The sequence below is a fragment of the Schistocerca serialis genome, chromosome 11 (genome assembly GCF_023864345.2).
Source record: "Schistocerca serialis cubense isolate TAMUIC-IGC-003099 chromosome 11, iqSchSeri2.2, whole genome shotgun sequence".
NCBI lineage: Eukaryota > Metazoa > Arthropoda > Insecta > Orthoptera > Acrididae > Schistocerca > Schistocerca serialis.
The window spans coordinates 175,159,018-175,180,309 of NC_064648.1; the positions used below are offsets into that span (position 1 = coordinate 175,159,018).

A 21,292-nucleotide genomic window follows, 5' to 3' on the forward strand; every position below is an offset into this window, starting at 1 on the left:
GTCTTGTGGAGGATGCAATGGGTGCCCTGGAGAGTCGACAGTACGCAGGGGTAGTGCTGCTTGATGTCTCTAGGGCCTTCGATTGTGTGTGGCACGAGGGCCTCCTCTACAAACTGTTTGCAATGGGGGTACCTACGCCACACGTTCGACTCATCAAGTCCTACCTTAGTGGACGCACGTTCAATGTCCGTGCGGGAGCGGGAGTGCCACAGGGTTCTGTCCTTGGCCCCCTTTTGTACTCCCTATACACCTCGGACACACCAAAGGCTAACAGAGTCTCGGTCGCATTGTACGCCGATGACACCGCGTTGTATACCAGAACCGCGAACGCAAACCTCATGCGCCGCCGCCTGCAGACGGCATGTGAAGCTTTAGGGACATGGGCCACAAAGTGGCGCCTGAAATACAATGCCAGCAAAAGCCAGGCAATCATCATTACAAGGAAAAGAATCCCCAACGACCTACAGCCGGTGCGGATCATGGGAGGCCCCATCACATGGACCCGCACTGCAAAATACCTAGGGGTTACCCTGGATAGGCGCCTCACGTGGGGACCGCACATAAGGGACATTGTGGGTAAAGCCTATGGCAGACTGAGAGCGCTATACCCAATCCTGAACCCGAGGACAACCCTACCCACACGCTGCGGCATTACGCTGTTTCTCGCCCTTATAAGGCCGGTGATGGAGTATGCGGCAGTAGTGTGGGGCAACGCGGCAGACTGCCACATCCGGAGATTACAGGGCCTCCAGGGTAGGGTGCTTAGGATGGTCATGAAACTCCCGCGTGATTTTCCCAACAGGGAGTTGCATGCCATCACTGGAGTGCAGCCAATAAAGGATAGAATAAGGCAGACCGCTCAACTGTTTTATGAGAAAACACAGCAGTCAGAGAACAGACTGGTCTCGAACCTCGGGAACCAACCACATAAAAGGGCCACCACAAGATGGCCCGACCTGCTCCGGCAGTAAAACCTTTACAGTAACGATTATAAAGTAACATAAATGCTCATCACAAAATAGGACCTACACACACGATAGGCCCACTCCAACACATATTAGGAAATGCAGGAATAGTGCTTGCACTTAACTTGCTTAACCAAGAGGTAGTCAGGCACTACCCAACCAGGTATGAGCGTGAGTGCTTGAGTCTCACTGGCTTTCGTTTAAGCCAAGTTGTGACCAATACGGTCAGGTACGATCGTAAGGGTACGTTTTACACTGCGTTACACGCACTTAGACCGAGCGATAATGTGCGGGACAGCAGCTTTACCGGCGCATTAAACTTGGACAACACAGGCCAGACACCGGTCCAACTAACCTGCAATGGTGTGGGCAGTTGCAGTTTAAACGTTACGCTGTGAAAAAGTTAGCAATTTTCATCACTCTCGTTCCTGATCATAATCCTAGGTCAAGTGAGAACGAGAGGCGTTTGAAAAGTCCGTGCAAAGTCCGAGCGATGGCACCACCGGCGCGTATCGAGGTCGTGTTTAGTTAGTAGCCGCGCCAAACTTAGCCACCTTTCCCTGTAGTTTTCTCCAGCTTCATCTCGTTGTATCCAACACAATTCCCATTTTCACACACCATATCGTTCTTCAAAAGACCTTGTTGCCTAGCCCATTGTACAGAGCTTTGGGGAGGTTCTCCGTAACATGGTATAAATCTTCCATTACAAAGTCACTCAAATCTGGAAAATTTCTCGCCATTTTGGCACACACGGTAATATACCAGGCCCCCACAACCGCACGAGTGGTCGACTGTGAAGAGCGGACAAATTGAATAGCTGGCCGGCGGCCATTATAGTGGTAAACTGACGCGCGGAATTCGAATGTTTATACATCGCTTTTGGTTATAAAATGCCTTCCCTTGAGTTAGGTCGCAAACATAATGCCTCATTTAAATGCTTTACTACAATATACTTTTTAATTTATCAACAAACAGCAACTAGTCACTGTTTATGAATTTATCTTACGTGCTACATGGAATCAGCCGTAGCTAAAAGTTATGTACTGGACCCCTAGCATTTTTCGTAGTTCATTTACGATAGATGTACACAAAATGCATCAAAATACTCAAAGATTTGCCCACTATATTAATAGATATTTCTGACGCTACCTTGCTTAAGATTTTATGACGAGAAGTGCGTTACATATGGCATAGTGCTTTGGCAACACACGACCAAATTATCAAGTTTCAACCTAACCTAGACCATGAAAACACTACCGATCAGCCAACTTTCTTCAAAATGATCAGAACATATAAAACGGTATTCTGTCGGTCGGAAATCTTGCCTCCTGACAGCGTGTAACCATTTTTGTAACAGCTGTGGTTTTGAGAAAGGAAACCTGCAAATAGATGCACAGACATTATCATAATACCGTGTTACAAAAACATTTATTAAGCTAGTACACTGACATACGAAACAACTTAAAATATTCACATACCTATGAAATGTATTATTCGTTCCTTTCTCGAATTTATTTGTACAATTAATCGCTGCGTAACTCTTCACCATTGTACTTCTTTTGATTGGGATGTACAGACAGTAGAATTACGAGTAACAAATACTGTATGTACGCCCCAACAAATATACAATGTTGAATCAGGATCTTCATAAACAACAATACTATACAACGCATCAGACTACAACCACTATAATGGCGTCCAGCCGAAGGTTCAAATTATCCCGCGACTGCAGCGCCATCAGTGAGTCTAGTTATTTTTTACAAGGTCTTTGTAATATACATTGAATTGGAACTGTTTCGCAGGTGCCAAGGAGCAGGACATTGTATTGACTATACGTAAGTACTTCAAAACAGACAGCCCCAACAGAAAAAAATAGGTTGTTGGGCGCACTGATTAAGATACATAACTGTGAGCAACATGGATATATACCATATGCAACAATATGCAAAGCCAACAATAGCTACCATGGTTAGGATGTGTGAAACTGTAAGCATTACCTATGGGTAAAGAACTCTGTGAAAAAATATAAGTGTCTGCAGCATATTGGCATAGGCCGGTATTACACTATCAAATTTCTTTGTCAAAGATATTTAATGGTGTAATAGGGAACTTTGTCGAATGTCGTCCAATATTTGATCAAATCTAGGGCCTCGCTGTAGATTCGATCAAAGAAGTCGCTTGTCTTCTGTTCACTGCAATGTGATATTTTACCACATGGAGCGCTAGCATCGCTGCAGCGCTCTGTCGTCTGTAGTGTTTTTATAAACATTGTGGGTAAATACAATTGGTGTGTGCCAACAACTACAAAATTAATAGAGATGTATGAAGCTGATGAGGCGCTATACAACGTGAGGCACGCTGAATACAGAAATAGATTAAGAAGATTGGAGACCTGACCTGACCTAACCTAACCTAACCTCTCCTGTGGCAAGGAATCGGAGTGTTACAGTGAGCCTGTCTTCTGCAGATGTAGCAGTTCTTAAGTGAGTATTGTGCTTTGTGATATGAGGATACACTTCATTGAGTACATACAGAAATGTATGCTCACCCATTCTGAAGTAATTGATGTACGACTTGACGTCCTCCACTAAAAGCTCACGTAACAAGTTTTGTCGAATGCTTTTATCGTCTCGTCGTAAAACCCACGGCTTCACCCGGGTTTGTTTCCTTTTTTTCCCCGCTTCTCTTCCGCATATGCACACAGTGCAATTGTGGTACATGCAACTGCTGCGGTTAATAACAAGTTGTTGTTGTCAACCATCTCGAACTTTGACGAAAAAAAACCGAGCGGGGTGGCGCAGTGGTTAGACAATGGACTCGCATTCGGGAGGACGACGGTTCAATCCCGCGTCCGGCCATCCTGATTTAGGTTTTCCGTGATTTACCTAAATCACTCCAGGCAAATGCCGGGATGGTTCCTCTGAAAGGGCACGGCCGACTTCCTTCCCAATCCTTCCCTAATCCGATGAGACCGATGACCACGCTGTCTGGTCTCCTTCCCCAAACCAACCAACCAACCTTTGACGAAAAATGTGATGACAGTGTAATACCCCTTCTAGCGCTACGTCAAAGATCTTTGTCAAATACATTTGACGGAATATTTGATCAAATCTTTGACAAAGAAATTTGATAGTGTAATACCGGCCATAGCAACATGAATAATTTGGTGAAAGCAGACAGTTAATTGATCTTTTTTGCGTCCATATGAAAATAAGTACTTTTTTGGTATTCCGTGCATATATATGCTTATATCTTCAGAAATACGCGTTTCCTTCAAAAATAGGTACTTTCTCGTGATCAGTGCATGTACCCCCTAAACTCCATAAGTATCAGTGGGGAGGGGGGGAGGTTGATACTAGCAAATTTCTGATTGCGCTCAGGGGTAACGGTCAAAGGAAGGTTGGGAACCAGCGTTATAAAGAAATGCAGTTGAGTGTGATAATTTGCAGTTATAGTGAATTCAATGACAATGAGAAGGTACCAATGCTTTTGCATTAAGTCTTTACAGCATTATGTAGACAAAATGTTCGCGGCGGCTAAGCTTTTTTAATTTGCAAAGTCAGCCTTCACTTAACTGGTGCTGTCGGCGAGCCGTCGACGTCCGCGTCGTTGGTGTGTAATCCTAGCGTGGACAGTCCAGTAACTGTGGTCGTTTCGGTGTTTCAGCTGCCCGTTGCGAGTGTAGCAGGAACGCGCGACGTTCGTAGAGTTATCTTCATCGGCACGTCTACACGCAGCGACGAAACGTGACGTATTGCGACTTCGTAATGTTTGTTAGCTGTTACTAGCGCAATTCCCATTTTATGGTTTTCCGATCGATCGTGTCTCGACACATTTCACAGAACGGCCGTCCACGGCGTGAGAGTTCGTTAAGTTGCTAGAAGCTCGAATTGAAGAGTCCGCGGTATACGTCAAACAATCCGCACCGATCTAAAGTTTACGACGCAGAACTGCGTTATCATATTTCTCTTCAATTATACAGTACGCCATATACACGAAACAGTCCGCGCTGTCTACAATCAAAAGAATGGAGTTAATAGCGTTCCCGCAGCTTAATGGCCTGTACGCCAGATGTACGTGCCGAATAGCCGTTAACGAGTAATAAGTAATGCGACACACACGGTTGTTAATTCTGTGTCTGCGGTACACACTAAAATCACAAAACGTATCACCGTTCAAACTTTACACCGGCCGCGCACACAGAACACAGTATATGACACGCACACAGCACGACAATTAGATTCGTGTGGTCGCTCCCGACTCTTTGTTGGCGCTTTTCACTGTCGACCTATCGATGTGGTTCTCCATCGCTCAGCCACAGTCTATTCGTACAGTCACGACACGCTCGGGGTGGGCGGCGAGAAAGCAGGCAGTTTTCACGTAATTACCGAACTAGCTGTTATACAGAGTGATTATAATTAAACTTAGAGGCCGCTGTAGAAATAACACCACTTGTCTGAATGACGTCAAACTACAACGGAGTAGTATCGGAGAAGGGGGGAAAACGTGTGGAACAAGAAAAACAATTACAGAACGTAGCAATAGGTGGTGCTGTAAGCTTCATAATTTAATAGTGGTCGACTACAAATGCCAAATGAATCATACGATAATGCCTAAGGTGTACGTCTGATGTTAAACAAACTGTACTACTCGGTGTGCATGGGTGTCCAGGCGTGATACTGTTAACTTACACAAGCCCACCCACCACGCCAGGGTCTTATCACATCGGATGGGAAGAAACGGTTTGTAATTGCTGTGAGGCAAAAAACCGCATAAAAAGCACCAATCAAAATCAGATCGGATTAGATAAAAATATGGCGTTTCAGTCTTTGATCGCGATTCTTTATTTTCAAATAAATGGTTCAAATGGCTCTGAGCACTATGGGACTCAACTGCTGTGGTCATAAGTCCCCTAGAACTTAGAACTACTTAAACCTAACTAACCTAAGGACATCACACACATCCATGCCCGAGGCAGGATTCGAACCTGCGACCGTAGCGGTCGTGCGGTTCCAGACTGTACCGCCTTTAACCGCTCGGCCACTCCGGCCGGCTTTTATTTTCAAAATAACGAAAGATCGCCGAATTCCCATTAAGACAATCGTGTCTAGTTTTGATAAAATCGGATTAGGCCTATTAATTTCCGTGTGACTGGCGCAAAACATGTTCAGTATGCTGCCCACCGTTTTCTGCAGCAAGTTGAAATCGAGAAAGAGCATGTTCCACAACTGATCGAAGTGTTTCCGGGGTGACGTTCAGAATGTGTTGCGCAGTGCGTGCCTTCAGTGCAGCTAAGTTTGCAGTCGGAACACTGAACACGACATCTTCCAGATAGCACCACAGCCAGAAGTCACACGGATTAAGATCAGGTGATCGGGACGGCCAGGCTGTAGGAAAACGGCGCCTGATAATTCTAGCACTTCCGAAATGGCGCTTCAGCTGCTGCTTAACTGGATTTGCAGTGTGCGGAGGTGCGCCATCTTGCTTGAAAATGATCCCATCCACGCACCCACGCCGTTGGAGAGCTGGAATGACGCGGTTGCGCAAAAGACACTCGTAGCCTTTACCAGTGACGGTACAGGTAACAGCACCGGAAGCACCTGTCTCTACGAAAAAATATCGCCCTACGATACCTAGCTTGCATTTATCGCGAATCTCTTGCCCAACGTAAAGTCCCGAGCGACTAGAAAAAAGCGCAGGTGACGCCTGTATATAAGAAGGGTAGAAGGACGGATCCTCAAAATTGCAGACCAATATCCTTAACATCGGTTAGTTGCAGGATTCTCGAACATATTCTCAATTCGAATATGATGAATTTCCTTGAGACAGAGAAGTTGCTGTCCACGCATCAGCACGGCTTTAGGAAGCATCGCTCCTGCGAAACGCAACTCGCCCTTTTTTCACATGATATCTTGCGAACCGTGGATAAAGGGTGTCAGACGGATGCCATATTCCTCGACTTCCGGAAAGCGTTTGACTCGGTGCCCCACTGCAGACACCTAAGTAAGGTACGAGCATATGGGATTGGTTCCCAAGTATGTGAGTGGCTCGAAGACTTCTTAAGTAATAGAACCCAGTACGTTGTCCTCGATGGTGAGTGTTCATCGGAGGTGAGGGTATCATCTGGAGTGCCCCAGGGAAGTGTGGTAGATCCGCTGTTGTTCTCTGTCTACATAAATGATCTTTTGGATAGGGTGGATAGCAATGTGCGGCTGTTTGCTGATGATGCTGTGGTGTACGGGAAGGTGTCGTCGTTGACTGACTGTAGGAGGATACAAGATGACCTGGACAGGATTTGTGATTGGTGTAAAGAATGGCAGCTAACTCTAAATATAGATAAATGTAAATTAATGCAGATGAATACGAAAAAGAATCCCGTAATGTTTGAATACTCCATTAGTAGTGTAGCGCTTGACACAGTCACGCCGATTAAATATTTGGGCGTAACATAGCACAGCGATATGAAGTGGGACAAGCATGTAATGGCAGTTGTGGGGAAGGCGGATAGTCGTCTTCGGTTCATTGGTAGAATTTTGGGAAGATGTGGTTCACCTGTAAAGGAGACCGCTTATAAAACACTAATAGACCTATTCTCGAGTACTGCTCGAGCGTTTGGGATCCCTATCAGGTCGGATTGAGGGAGCAGATAGCAGCAATTCAGAGGCGGGCTGCTAGATTTGTTACTCGTAGGTTTGATCATCACGCGAGTGTTACGGAAATGCTTCAGGAACTCGGGTGGGAGTCTCCAGAGGAAAGGAGGCGTTCTTTCTGTGAATCGCTACTGAGGAAATTTACGAGAACCGGCATTTGAGGCTGACTGCAGTACAGTTTTACTGCCGCCAACTTATATTTCGCGGTAAGACCACAAAGATAAGATAAGAGAGATTAGGGCTCGTACAGAGGCATATAGGCAGTCATTTTTCCCTCGTTCTGTTCGGGAGTGGAACAGGGAGAGAAGATGCTAGTTGTGGTTCGAGGTACCCTCCGCCACGCACCGTATGGTGAAGTGCCGAGTGTGTATGTAGATGTACCTCCTTCTCCTCATGCTTTGTTATTTTTCCTCGACCTGTTAGTTTGGTTAACGGTTTCTTTTTCCTTTTGTCTTGGTTTTTGCGAACTTGTGTGTCAGTAATTACTGTTTCAGTTGGACAATTGTTACAAAATGCCTGCAGTGACGTGTTTTCATTTGCAGGTGATGACAGCAACGTGGAAAGCGGAGTCGCTACGAGCGCCAGCAGACATGTGAGTACACTCGTAGTGTAGTGTAGTGTAGTGTAGTGTAGTGTAGTGTAGTGTAGTCCTGTGTGGTGGGCCATCTGCAAAGCAGCCACCGACTACCGCGCGACGCTCTGGCCTCTTCATAGGACTGTAGCAGATGATGAAGCGGTTTTATTCGTATTTTCTCTCTCTATTGGAATTTGGCCATACAGGCATACATAACATTTACATAATATCTAGTATGCACGACGTTAATTTCTATTTACAGAAAATACGGAACGTGTAGATGATTGATGCACGACAGCCCTGGGAACTGTTAATAATTATACCGTAATAATAAAAATTAGCAACATACATTATATAACCGCATCATGTCCACTGTATATCTACACTCATGCTCATAAATTAAGGGTAATTGCAGAATGTGGTGCCACACAATGTGGCACTACACAAATCTGGCACTAATAGCATAGGCACACAGGGAACACACACGACACAGATCTGTAAGTGCACGGTATTGGTGGTAAGTTGAGAAAACCGTCCCGAAGCACATGTGATACAAAACGCCACTGTTTCTTGCACATGTACTTCGACATCAATATGGGATATGATCACCGTGCACGCGCACACAGGCCGCACAACGGGTTGGCATACTCTGGAGCAGGTGGTCGAGCAGCTGCTGGGGTAGAGCCTCCCATTCTTGCACCAGTGCCTGTCGGAGCTCCCGAAGTGTCGTAGGGGTTTGAAGACGTGCAGCGATACGTCGACCGAGAGCATCCCAGACGTGCTCGATAGGGTTTAGGTCTGCAGAACAGGCAGGCCGCTCCATTCGCCTGATATCTTCTGTTTCGAGGTACTCCTCCACGATGGCAGCTCGGTGGGGCCGTGCGTTATCATCCATCTGGAGGAAGGTGGGACCCACTGCACCCCAGAAAAGGCGAACATACTGGTGCAAAATGACTTCCCGATACACCTGACCTGTTGCAGTTCCTCTGTCAAAGGCATGCAGGGGTGTACGTGCACCAATCATAATCCCACCTCACACCATCAAACCACGACCTCCATACAGGTCACCTTCAAGGACATTAAGGGGTTGCTATCTGGTTCCTGGTTCATGCCAGAGGGAAACCCGGCGAGAATCACGGTTCAGACTATACCTGGACTCGTCCGTGAACATAACCTGGGACCACTGTTCCAATGACCATGTACTGTGTTCTTGACACCAGGCTTTACGAGCTCTCCTGTGACCAGGGGTCAGTGGAATGCACCTTGCAGTTCTCCAGACGGATAAACCATGTCTGTTCAGTCGTCTGTTCCAGTGGCTGTGGTAAGGTCCTGAGCGAGGCTACCTGCAGTACTCCGTGGCCGTCTGCGGGCACTGATGGTGAGATATCGGTCTTCTTGTGGTGTTGTACACTGCGGACGTCCCGTACTGTAGCGCCTGGACACGTTTCCCGTCTGCTGGAATCGTTGCCATAATCTTGAGATCACACTTTGTGGCACACGGAGAGCCCGTGCTACGACCTGCTGTGTTTCACGAGCCTCCAGTCGCCCTAGTATTCTACCCCTCATAACGTCATCGATATGTGTTCTTTGAGCCATCTCCAACACACAGCCGCAATTAGTACGTCTGAAAACGTCTGCACACTTAATCGCTGCACCGTACTCTGACATGCACCAACACACGTCTGCGTATGTGGACTGCTGCCAGCGCCACGGTGCGGCGACCGCAGGTCAAATGCAGCTCACGGTCATACCCCGAAGTGATTTAAACCCGCAAACCGCCCACCAGAGCGCTGTTTCACCATGTATCAGCATTATCCTTAATTTATTAGGATGGGTGTATTTAAAATAGAAATAAAAAAGCCATTAATCTAGCAGAAGTAGGAAAAAATGCACTCGACGAAAATGGGTACACCGTAAGGCATCAGACCTAGAGTTGTAGCGATATTATTGTCAAAGGGCACTGAAGGAGAGACCTACTACCCTGGCACGAACCTCGTCCCCCTATAGAAAACGACTCGGTCCGAGAAACGTCTGTGCTTGCCTAGGGCTGAAAAGCAGTCATCAGTGATCGCGCAGGTTTCACTTCTGGTCCGCGCCACTATAGGAGGGTTAAAGAACGAATAATTCTTATGTAAAATTTGCATTGCGTGCAAATAAAGTGTTGTTACATTGTTGTTGTTGTTGTTGTTGTCTTCAGTCCAGAGGCTGGTTGGATGCAGCTCTCCATGCTACTCTATCCTGTGCAAGCTTCTTCATCTCCCAGTACCTACTGCAACCTACATCCTTCTGAATCTGCTTAGTTTATTCATCACTTGGTCTCCCTCTACGATTTTTACCCTCCACGCTGCCCTCCAATACTAAATTGGTGATCCCTTGATACCTCAAAATATGCCCTACCAACCGATCCCTTCTTCTAGTCAAGTTGTGCCACAAATTTCTCTTCTCTCCAAATCTGTTCAATACCTTCTCATTAGTTATGTGATCTACCCATCTAATCTTCAGCATTCTTCTGTAGCACCACACTTCGAAAGCTTCTATTCTCTTCTTGTCCAAACTATTGATCGTCCATGTTTCACTTCCATACAAAGCTACACTCCATACAAATAATTACAGAAAAAACTTCCTGACACTTAAATCTATACTCGATGTTAACAAATTTCTCTTCTTCAGAAACACCTTCCTTGCCATTGCCAGTCTACATTTCATATCCTCTCTACTTCCACCATCATTAGTTATTTTGCTCCCCAAATAGCAAAACTCCTTTACTACTTTAAGTGTCTCATTTCCTAATCCAATTCCCTCAGCATTACCCGATTTAATTCGACTACATTCCATTATCCTCGTTTTGCTTTTGTTGATGTTCATCTTATATCCTCCTTTCAAGACACTGTCCATTCCGTTCAACTGCTCTTCCAAGTCCTTTGCTGTCTCTGACAGTATGACAATGTCATCGGCGAACCTCAACGTTTTTATTTCTTCTCCGAATTTTTCTTTTGTTTCCTTTACTGCTTTGCTCAATATACAGATTGAATAACATCGGGGAGAGGCTACAACCCTTTCCCACTCCCTTCCCAACCACTGCTTCCCTTTCGTGCCCCTCGACTCTTATAACTGCCATCTGGTTTCTGTACAAATTGTAAATAGCCTTTCGCTCCCTGTATTTTACCCCTGTCACCTTCAGAATTTGAAAGAGAGTATTCCAGTCAACATTGTCAAAAGCTTTCTCTAAGTCTACAAATGCTAGAAACGTAGGTTTGCCTTTCCTTAATCTATTTTCTAAGATAAGTCGTAAGGTCAGTATTGCCTCACGTGTTCCAACATTTCTACGGAATCCGAACTGATCTTCCCCGAGGTCGGCTTCTACCAGTTTTTCCATTCGTTTGTAAAGAATACGCGTTAGTATTTTGCAGCCGTGGCTTATTAAACTGATAGTTCGGTAATTTTCACATCTGTCAACACCTGCTTTCTTAGGGATTGGAATTATTATATTCTTCTTGAAGTCTGAGGGTATTTCGCCTGTCTCATACATCTTGCTCACCAGATGGTAGAGTTTTGTCAGGACTGGCTCTCCCAAGGCCGTCAGTAGTTCTAATGGAATGTTGTCTACTCCCGGGGCCTTGTTTCGACTCAGGTCTTTCAGTGCTCTGCCAAACTCTTCACGCAGTATCGTATCTCCCATTTCATCTTCATCTACATCCTCTTCCATTTCCATAATACTGTCCTCAAGTACATCGCCATTGTATAGACCCTCTATATACTCCTTCCACCTTTCTGCTTTCCCTTCTTTGCTTAGAACTGGGTTTCCATCTGAGCTCTTGATATTCATACAAGTCGTTCTCTTTTCTCCAAAGGTCTCTTTAATTTTCCTGTAGGCAGTATCTATCTGGCCCCTAGCGAGATAAGCCTCTACATCCTTACATTTGTCCTCTAGCCATCCCTGCTTAGCCATTTTGCACTTCCTGTCGATCTCATTTTTGAGACGTTTGTATTCCTTTTTGCCTGCTTCATTCACTGCATTTTTATATTTTCTCCTTTCATCAATTAAATTTAATATTTCTTCTGGTACCCAAGGATTTCTACTAGCCCTCGTCTTTTTACCTACTAGATCCTCTGCTGCCTTCACTACTTCATCCGTCAGAGCTATCCATTCTTCTTCTACTGTATTTCTTTCCCCCATTCCTGTCAATTGTTCCCTTATGCTGTCCCTGAAAGTCTGTACAACCTCTGGTTCTTTCAGTTTATCCAGGTCCCATCTCCTTAAATTCCCACCTTTTTGCAGTTTCTTCAGTTTTAATCTACAGTTCATAACTAATAGATTGTGGTCAGAGTCCACATCTGCCCCTGGAAATGTCTTACAATTTAAAACCTGGTTCCTAAATCTCTGTCTTACCATTATATAATGTATCTGATACCTACTAGTATCTCCAGGATTCTTCCATGTATACAACCTTCTTTTATGATTCTTGAACCAAGTGTTAGCTATGATTAAGTTATGCTCTGTGCAAAATTCTACCAGACGGATTCCTCTTTCATTTCTTAGCCCCAATCCATATTCACCTACTATGTTTCCTTCTCTCCCTTTTCCTACTCTCGAATTCCAGTCACCCATGACTATTAAATTTGTCTCCCTTCACTCTTTTATCTCATCATTCATTTCTTCAATTTCTTCATCCTCTGCAGAGCTAGTAGGCATATAAACTTGTACTACTGTAGTAGGCATGGGCTTCGTGTCTGTCTTGGCCACAATAATGCGTTCACTATGCTGTTTGTAATAGCTTACCCGCACTCCTATTTTTTTGTTCTTTATTAAACCTACTCCTGCATTGCCCCTATTTGATTTTGTATTTATAACCCTGTATTCACTTGACCAAAAGTCTTGTTCCTCCAACCACCGAACTTCACTAATTCCCACTATATCTAACTTTAACCTATCCATTTCCCTTTTTAAATTTTTAACCTACCTGCCCGATTAAGGGATCGGACATTCCACGCTCTGATCCATAGAACGCCAGTTTTCTTTCTCCTGGTAACGGCGTCATCTTGAGTAGTCCCCGCCCGTAGATCCGAATGGGGGACTATTTTACCTTCGGAATATTTTACCCAAGAGGACGCCATCATCATTTAATCATACAGTAAAGCTGCATGCCATCGGGAAAAATTATGGCCGTAGTTTCCCCTTGCCTTCAGCCGTTCGCAGTACCAGCACAGCAAGGCCGTTTTGGTTAGTGTTGCAAGGCCAGATCAGTCAATCATCCAGACTGTTGCCCCAGCAACTACTGAAAAGGCTGCTGCCCCTCTTCAGGAACCACACGTTTGTCTGGCCTCTGAACAGATACCCCTCCGTTGTGGTTGCACCTACAGTACGGCCATCTGTATCGCTGAGGCACGCAAGCCTCCCCACCAATGGCAAGGTCCATGGTTCATGGGGGGGGGGGGGGGGGGGTAGTTGCCATACTCAGTCAATAAACAATATGTATCACGAAAGGCACACAATGGAGTTTAATAAATTACAATGGCACATCAACTCCGCTAAGACCAAGAATGTGCATAATGAAGGCCGAACAATTTTACCAATGTAAGAAATAAAATAATACTAGCATAAAATTAAGTAAAATGCTTTGAAGGAAATGTTTATGAGAACAACACGACGGGTCCGCTAGGGAGGAGGCAAGACAGTACTTAACTCAGGCGCACCAAAACAAACAACGGAAACCAGGCAGCGCCAACAACGGACACCTAAGGCACGCAACTACTCTCTCCGTTGCGGTTCCGCACGTTCCACCCAAGTAATAGCTACCTGAAACATTCTAATACTTGGAACAGTACACCAGTGATCAGCAAATTAAATGAAAATAATAACATGACATAAAAGTACAATACAGGGTGATTAAAAAAGAATATTAGATCTTTAGGAATTTAAAACTCTGCAACGACAAAAGGCAGAGCTAAGCACTATCTGTCGGCGAATTAAGGGAGCTATAAAGTTTCATTTAGTTGTACATTTGTTCGCCATTTCAGCCAATAAAGTTTTTGGTCCCTTTTTCTTCGAAGGTGCTACTGTAACTGGACTACAGTATCTGGAGATGTTAGAGAATTGGCTGTTCCCTCAGCTCGAACAAGAAGCACAACAATTCATATTTCAGCAGGATGGAGCGCCACCACAGTGGCACTTATCTGTCCGTAACTACCTGAACGTCAACTACCCGAGGCGATGGATCGGCCGCCAGGCAGCCCGTGACAGAGCACTTCATCACTGGCCTCCAAGAAGCCCTCATCTTACCCCCTGCGATTTTTTCTTATGGGGGTATGTTAAGGATATGGTGTTTCGGCCACCTCTCCCAGCCACCATTGATGATTTGAAACGAGAAATAACAGCAGCTATCCAAACTGTTACGCCTGATATGCTACAGAGAGTGTGGAACGAGTTGGAGTATCGGGTTGATATTGCTCGAGTGTCTGGAGGGGGCCATATTGAACATCTCTGAACTTGTTTTTGAGTGAAAAAAAAAACCTTTTTAAATACTCTTGTAATGATGTATAACAGAAGGTTATATTATGTTTATTTCATTAAATACACATTTTTAAAGTTGTGGTATTCTTTTTTAATCACTGTAGTTTAAGAACATCACATCATATGAGCTTAAGGTCTTTCGGCAATTAACAGATCACGAAACAGGTAAACGGGCATGTGCCACTATTAAATCTTCGGTAGTTACACTACAAAATTTCTCAGTACCCAAGTTGCAATTAACGCAACAAGAATTAAGTCATTTAAGTGATAATGTTACTTTAAAATAGTAATAAAATCATTTCATACAGCAGAGGACCAAGAATGGCCCGATCAGTACTCCCGTGTGAAGCAGTCCACACAAGCGGTACTCCACGCCTCCGAGCACACAGCCCCGTACAGAATGGTACACAACGACAGCCACCCGGCGTACTACCAGAACCACCAGGCAGTGAACCAAAATCGTACCGAGCCAAAACAAGGGCCGGCTTTTAAAATAAACGAGACCTAGCCCGGGCCGGACAACAGACCAAATGCCGGGAAATCCGTAAGAAACCTCACCCAACTTAATACCACAACAACAATTTATGAACAATGTGCGAAACACGAGACCTCTCAGTGCAAAGGCTTCCGTTCAGTCGCGAAGGTGGCTCCGGCCCGCCTGCTGAGGTGCCAAGCGTCGTACGGAGTGCCTAATCGAGCTTAGCCTTCGTTGACGGAAAGCGGAAGCACCACAAGACAAAATAAACTCCAATCTAACTGCGCGAGGCAGATTCTAAGGAGTGCCACTGGAAGACTGTGTACTTGAAGATCCAAACATAAAGCACCCAGACTGACGTGCCGCTGAACGACGCACTTCCATCACCAGCGTCTGGTTGAGTACGGAGAGCAGCGCAGCCCATCGATATACATCCGTGGGACGGTAAACGAGGATAGCAATCCCAGCGACGGAGAGACAGGAGGACGAAATGACGTCCCGCCGCACATAGAAGGTATTTCAAACGCACGCTCGACAGACTACGACGGGCGAGATTTTGCTCCCCTTGTGAATCAAGTTTAACGGCACACCACGCCGCCGTCCACACTGTTAACCGTAAAACCCCGGTCCGGTCTTCCCGTCGGGCCCCACCCGGCGTCCAGACCCAAACAACCGCAGCCGAGCCGAACTGTCTCCACCTCTCCCCTCCTCACACGCCTCCAGCTAAGCCCCGGCCAGCGATCATACACGGAAACAGGCGCCTAACGCCAAACAGCCATCTCAGTGAAAACTCAGCACTAAGATCGATCGTCTATCAACAGCACCTGATTAATACTGTTGTGTCTAGACAAAACAGCCTAGACACAATGAGAGGAAGCCGAAAGGCACGCGCTTAAACTTACGCAGGCTGGCGTGAGGTCTGAAACAGGATACGTAATGAATGCTATAAAGAAAAGTACGTAGCTTCTGGAATACTCAACTTTAATCCATAATTGCAGAACATCGCTCTTGTACAGATATAATCTCCGTTTCAATATACTTGGTGATGGCGCCTTGCTAGGTCGTAGCAAATGACTTAGCTGAAGGCTATGCTAACTATCGTCTCGGAAAATGAGAGCGTAATTTGTCAGTGAACCATCGCTAGCAAAGTCGGCTGTACAACTGGGGCGAGTGCTAGGGAGTCTCTCTAGACCTGCCGTGTGGCGGCGCTCGGTCTGCAATCACTGACAGTGGCGACACGCGGGTCCGACGTATACTAATGGACCGCGGCCGATTTAAAGTCTACCACCTAGCAAGTGTGGTGTCTGGCGGTGACACCACAAATACTATACTAACTTGCAATGATTGTGTCACACAAGTGATGATGTACTTCATTAGACATATAATGTAGGCTTCCAGCTTTGCCTCACAGAGATTTGAAACTTCCTGGCAGATTAAAACTGTGTGCCCGACCGAGATTCGAACTCGGGACCTTTGCCCTTCGCGGGCAAGTGCTCTACCAACTGAGCTACCGAAGCACGACTCACGCCCGGTACTCACACCTTTACTTCTGCCAGTACCTCGTCTCCTAGGCAGAAGTAAAGAGACGAGGTACTGGCAGAAGTAAAGCTGTGAGTACGGGGCGTGAGTCGTGCTTCGGTAGCTCAGTTGGTAGAGCACTTGCCCGCGAAAGGCAAATGTCTCGAGTTCGAGTCTCGGTCGGGCACACAATTTTAATCTGCTAGGAAGTTTCATATCAGCACACACTCCGCTGCAGAGTGAAAATCTCATTCTAGTCACAGAGATTTCATTGGACATTCATACAGATTCCCCTTCCTGGCTCACAACCTTGTCACTTGTCTTGCCACATAAACTGGATTTACTTGTAATCAATTTTAGCAATCTTACACTTGAATTATCACAGTTTAGACTTCTACGTAACTAAATTTTTGATTTCTCTAATATATAGTCTTTTTGAGAGGCCAGACAAACGTGTGGTTCCTGAAGAGGGGCAGCAGCCTTTTCAGTAGTTGCAGGGGCAACAGTCGGGATGATTGACTGATCTGGCCTTGTAACACTATCCAAAACGGCATTGCTGTGCTGGTACTGCGAACGGCTGAAAGCAAGGGGAAACTACGGCCGTAATTTTTCCCGAGGGCATGCAGCTTTACTGTATGGTTAAATGATGATGGCGTCCTCTTGGGTAAAATATTCCGGAGGTAAAAAAGTCCCCCATTCGGATCTCCGGGCGGGGACTACTCAAGAGGATGTCGTTATCAGGAGAAAGAAAACTGGCGTTCTACGGATCAGAGCGTGGAATGTCAGATCCCTTAATCGGGCAAGTAGGTTAGAAAATTTAAAAAGGGAAATGGATAGGTTGAAGTTAGATATAGCGGGAATTAGTGAAGTTCGGTGGCAGGAGGAACAAGACTTCTGGTAAGGTGATTACAGGGTTATAAATACAAAATCAAATAGGGGTAATGCAGGAGTAGGTTTAATAATGAATAGGAAAATAGGAATGCGGGTAAGCTACTACAAACAGCAAAGTGAACGCATTATTGTGGCCAAGATAGATACGAAGCCCACACCTACTACAGTAGTACAAGTTTATATGCCAACTAGCTCTGCAGATGACGAAGAAATTGAAGAAATGTATGATGAAATAAAAGAAATTATTCAGTTAGTGAAGGGAGAAGAAAATTTAATAGTCATGGGTGACTGGAATTCGAGTGTAGGAAAAGGAAGAGAAGGAAACATAGTAGGTGAATATGGATTGGGGCTACGAAATGAAAGAGGAAGCCGCCTGGTACAATTTTGCACAGAGCACAACATAATCATAGCTAACACTTGGTTTAAGAATCATGAAAGAAGGTTGTATACATGGAAGAACCCTGGAGATACTAAAAGGTATCAGATAGATTACATAATGGTAAGACAGAGATTTAGGAACCAGGTTTTAAATTGTAAGACATTTCCAGGGGCAGATGTGGACTCTGACCACAATCTATCGGTTATGACCTGTAGATTAAAACTGAAGAAACTGCAAAAAGGTGGGAATTTAAGGAGATGGGACCTGGATAAACTGAAAGAACCAGAGGTTTCAGGGAGAGCATAAGGGAACAATTGACAGGAATGGGGGAAAGAAATACAGTAGAAGAAGAATGGGCAGCTTTGAGGGATGAAGTAGCGAAGTCAGCAGAGGATCAAGCAGGTAAAAAGACGAGGGCTTGTAGAAATCCTTGGGTAACAGAAGAAATATTGAATGTAATTGATGAAAGGAGAAAACATAAAAATGCAGTAAATGAAGCAGACAAAAAGGAATACAAACGTCTCAAAAATGAGATCGACAGGAAGTGCAAAATGGCTAAGCAGGGATGGCTAGAGGACAAATGTAAGGATGTAGAGGCTTGTCTCACTAGGGGTAAGATAGATACTGCCTACAGGAAAATTAAAGAGACCTTTGGAGATAAGAGAACGACTTGTATGAATATCAAGAGCTCAGATGGAAACCCAGTTCTAAGCAAAGAAGGGAAAGCAGAAAGGTGGAAGGAGTATATAGAGGGTCTATACAAGTGCGATGTACTTGAGGACAGTATTATGGAAACGGAAGAGGATGTAGATGAAGATGAAATGGGAGATAAGATACTGCGTGACGAGTTTGACAGAGCACTGAAAGACCTGAGTCGAAACAAGGCCCCGGGAGTAGACAACATTCCATTAGAACTACTGACGGCCTTGGGAGAGCCAGTCATGACAAAACTCTACCATCTGGTGAGCAAGATGTATGAGACAGGCGAAATACCCTCAGACTTCAAGAAGAATATAATAATTCCAATCCCAAAGAAAGCAGGTGTTGACAGATGTGAAAATTACCGAACTATCAGTTTAATAAGCCACAGCTGCAAAATATTAACGTGAATTATTTACAGACGAATGGAAAAACTGGTAGAAGGCGACCTCGGGGAAGATCAGTTTGGATTCCGTAGAAACACTGGAACACGTGAGGCAATACTGACCTTACGACTTATCTTAGAAGAAAGATTAAGGAAAGGCAAACCTACGTTTCTAGCATTTGTAGACTTAGAGAACGCTTTTGACAATGTTGACTGGAATACTCTCTTTCAAATTCTAGAGGTGGCAGGGGTAAAATACAGGGAGCGAAAGGCTATTTACAATTTGTACAGAAACCAGATGGCAGTTATAAGAGTCGAGGGACATGAAAGGGAAGCAGTGGTTGGGAAGGGAGTAAAACAGGGTTGTAGCCTCTCCCCGATGTTATTCAATCTGTATATTGAGCAAGCAATAAAGGAAACAAAAGAAAAATTCGGAGTAGGTATTAAAATTCATGGAGAAGAAATAAAAACTTTGAGGTTCGCCGATGACATTGTAATTCCGTCAGAGACAGCAAAGGACTTGGAAGAGCAGTTGAATGGAATGGACAGTGTCTTGAAAGGAGGATATAAGATGAACATCGACAAAAGCAAAACGAGGATAATGGAATGTAGTCAAATTAGGTCGGGTGATGCTGAGGGAATTAGATTAGGAAATGAGACACTTAAAGTAGTAAAGGAGTTTTGCTATTTGGGGAGCAAAATAACTGATGATGGTCGAAGTAGAGAGGATATAAAATGTAGACTGGCAATGGCAAGGAAAGCGTTTCTGAAGAAGAGAAATTCGTTAACATCGAGTATAGATTTAAGTGTCAGGAAGTCGTTTCTGAAAGTGTTTGTATGAAGTGTAGCCATGTATGGAAGTGAAATGTGGACGATAAATAGTTTGGAAAAGAAGAGAATAGAAGCTTTCGAAATGTGGTGCTACAGAAGAATGCTGAGGATTAAATGGTTAGATCACATAACTAATGGGGAGGTATTGAATAGGATTGGGGAGAAGAGAAGTTTGTGGCACAACTTGACCAGAAGAAGGGATCGGTTGGTAGGACATGTTCTGAGGCATCAAGGGATCACCAATTTAGTATTGGAGGGCAGCATGGAGGGTAAAAATCGTAGGGGGAGACCAAGAGATGAATACACTAAGCAGATTCAGAAGGATGTAGGCTGCAGTAGGTACTGGGAGATGAAGAAGCTTGCACAGGATAGAGTAGCATGGAGAGCTGCATCAAACCAGTCTCAGGACTGAAGACCACAACAACAACAACAGCAACATAGTCTTCTAACTTTTATGATACATTAACATTGTTTTCTGGTTTTTGTAATCTAATGCCCCAAATAAAATCTTGTATAGAGGAATGTTCATGTATAACCTTCAGCTATCTGAATATTTCTCTAATTCCATTTGGGGATAATTTTGGTATCAATTATAACTAACAGCCTGCAAGATATAATTGTATTGCTATATGTTAATAATCATATTGTATTATTATTCACGTGTAATTTGAAACCTTATTTATAATGTCACATAGAGGAATCTAGTTATGTTCAATCTACAGGCACATACATAGCCTCCACACTCAGGAATTGCATGTGAGAGAATCAAACACTTATTTCCTTTTATTCTAAGTATAATTATATTCTTTTTATTAATTATATTAACTTTGGTAACCACTTATCTCTAACAGTTGATGATTTGTATGTTATCTTATACTTAAATTCAATTTTAAATTTTGAATAGAGGAATCCTATTATGTTTAAACATAGCTACCTGAATACTTCCTGTATCTAAGATTGTCTATGCGAGATATTTTAATTTTCATTCTGCTATTATGTTTCATGTGAAATTGTAACATGACTTTTAATCTTAACAGGAGAAATCTAGCTCAGTTTAAATTTTGGGGCACATGTATAGCTTTGTACTCTAAAATTTCATCAGGGAGAACTCGGTTCTCTGCAGATACCATATAGTTTAGAATTCTTATTCTTTGTTTTCCTTTGTGTATATATTTTTATATCTATTATGTTTTATTTTACACGTAATTAATTATATTAGTTTTTATTAATTATTTTGCATATAAACGTCACTCACTGTATTAAAGAGTGTACAAAGACACAGAGCAACAGCCAGGGCAGAAACATGAGAAAAAGGTCCGCCTCCACGTGGCAGGGGCGGTAACGGAATGGGGCCTTGTCAAGCTAACATAACTTGCTAGCAGCCTAACACTGCCTGGCTTGTCACTTGTATTAA

The 21,292-nt window shown here is 44.3% G+C and overlaps 1 protein-coding gene across 1 annotated transcript in view; it reads left to right on the forward strand.

Moving 5' to 3' along the window:
• The window catches only part of LOC126426609 (uncharacterized), a 445,650-nt gene that overhangs the window by 408,634 nt on the left and 15,724 nt on the right, over positions 1 to 21,292 (forward strand). Inside the window, exon 4 of the mRNA XM_050088501.1 lies at positions 8,158 to 8,207. Coding sequence (XP_049944458.1) covers positions 8,158 to 8,207 — 50 coding nt within the window. The remainder of the gene's footprint in view (positions 1 to 8,157; positions 8,208 to 21,292) is intronic.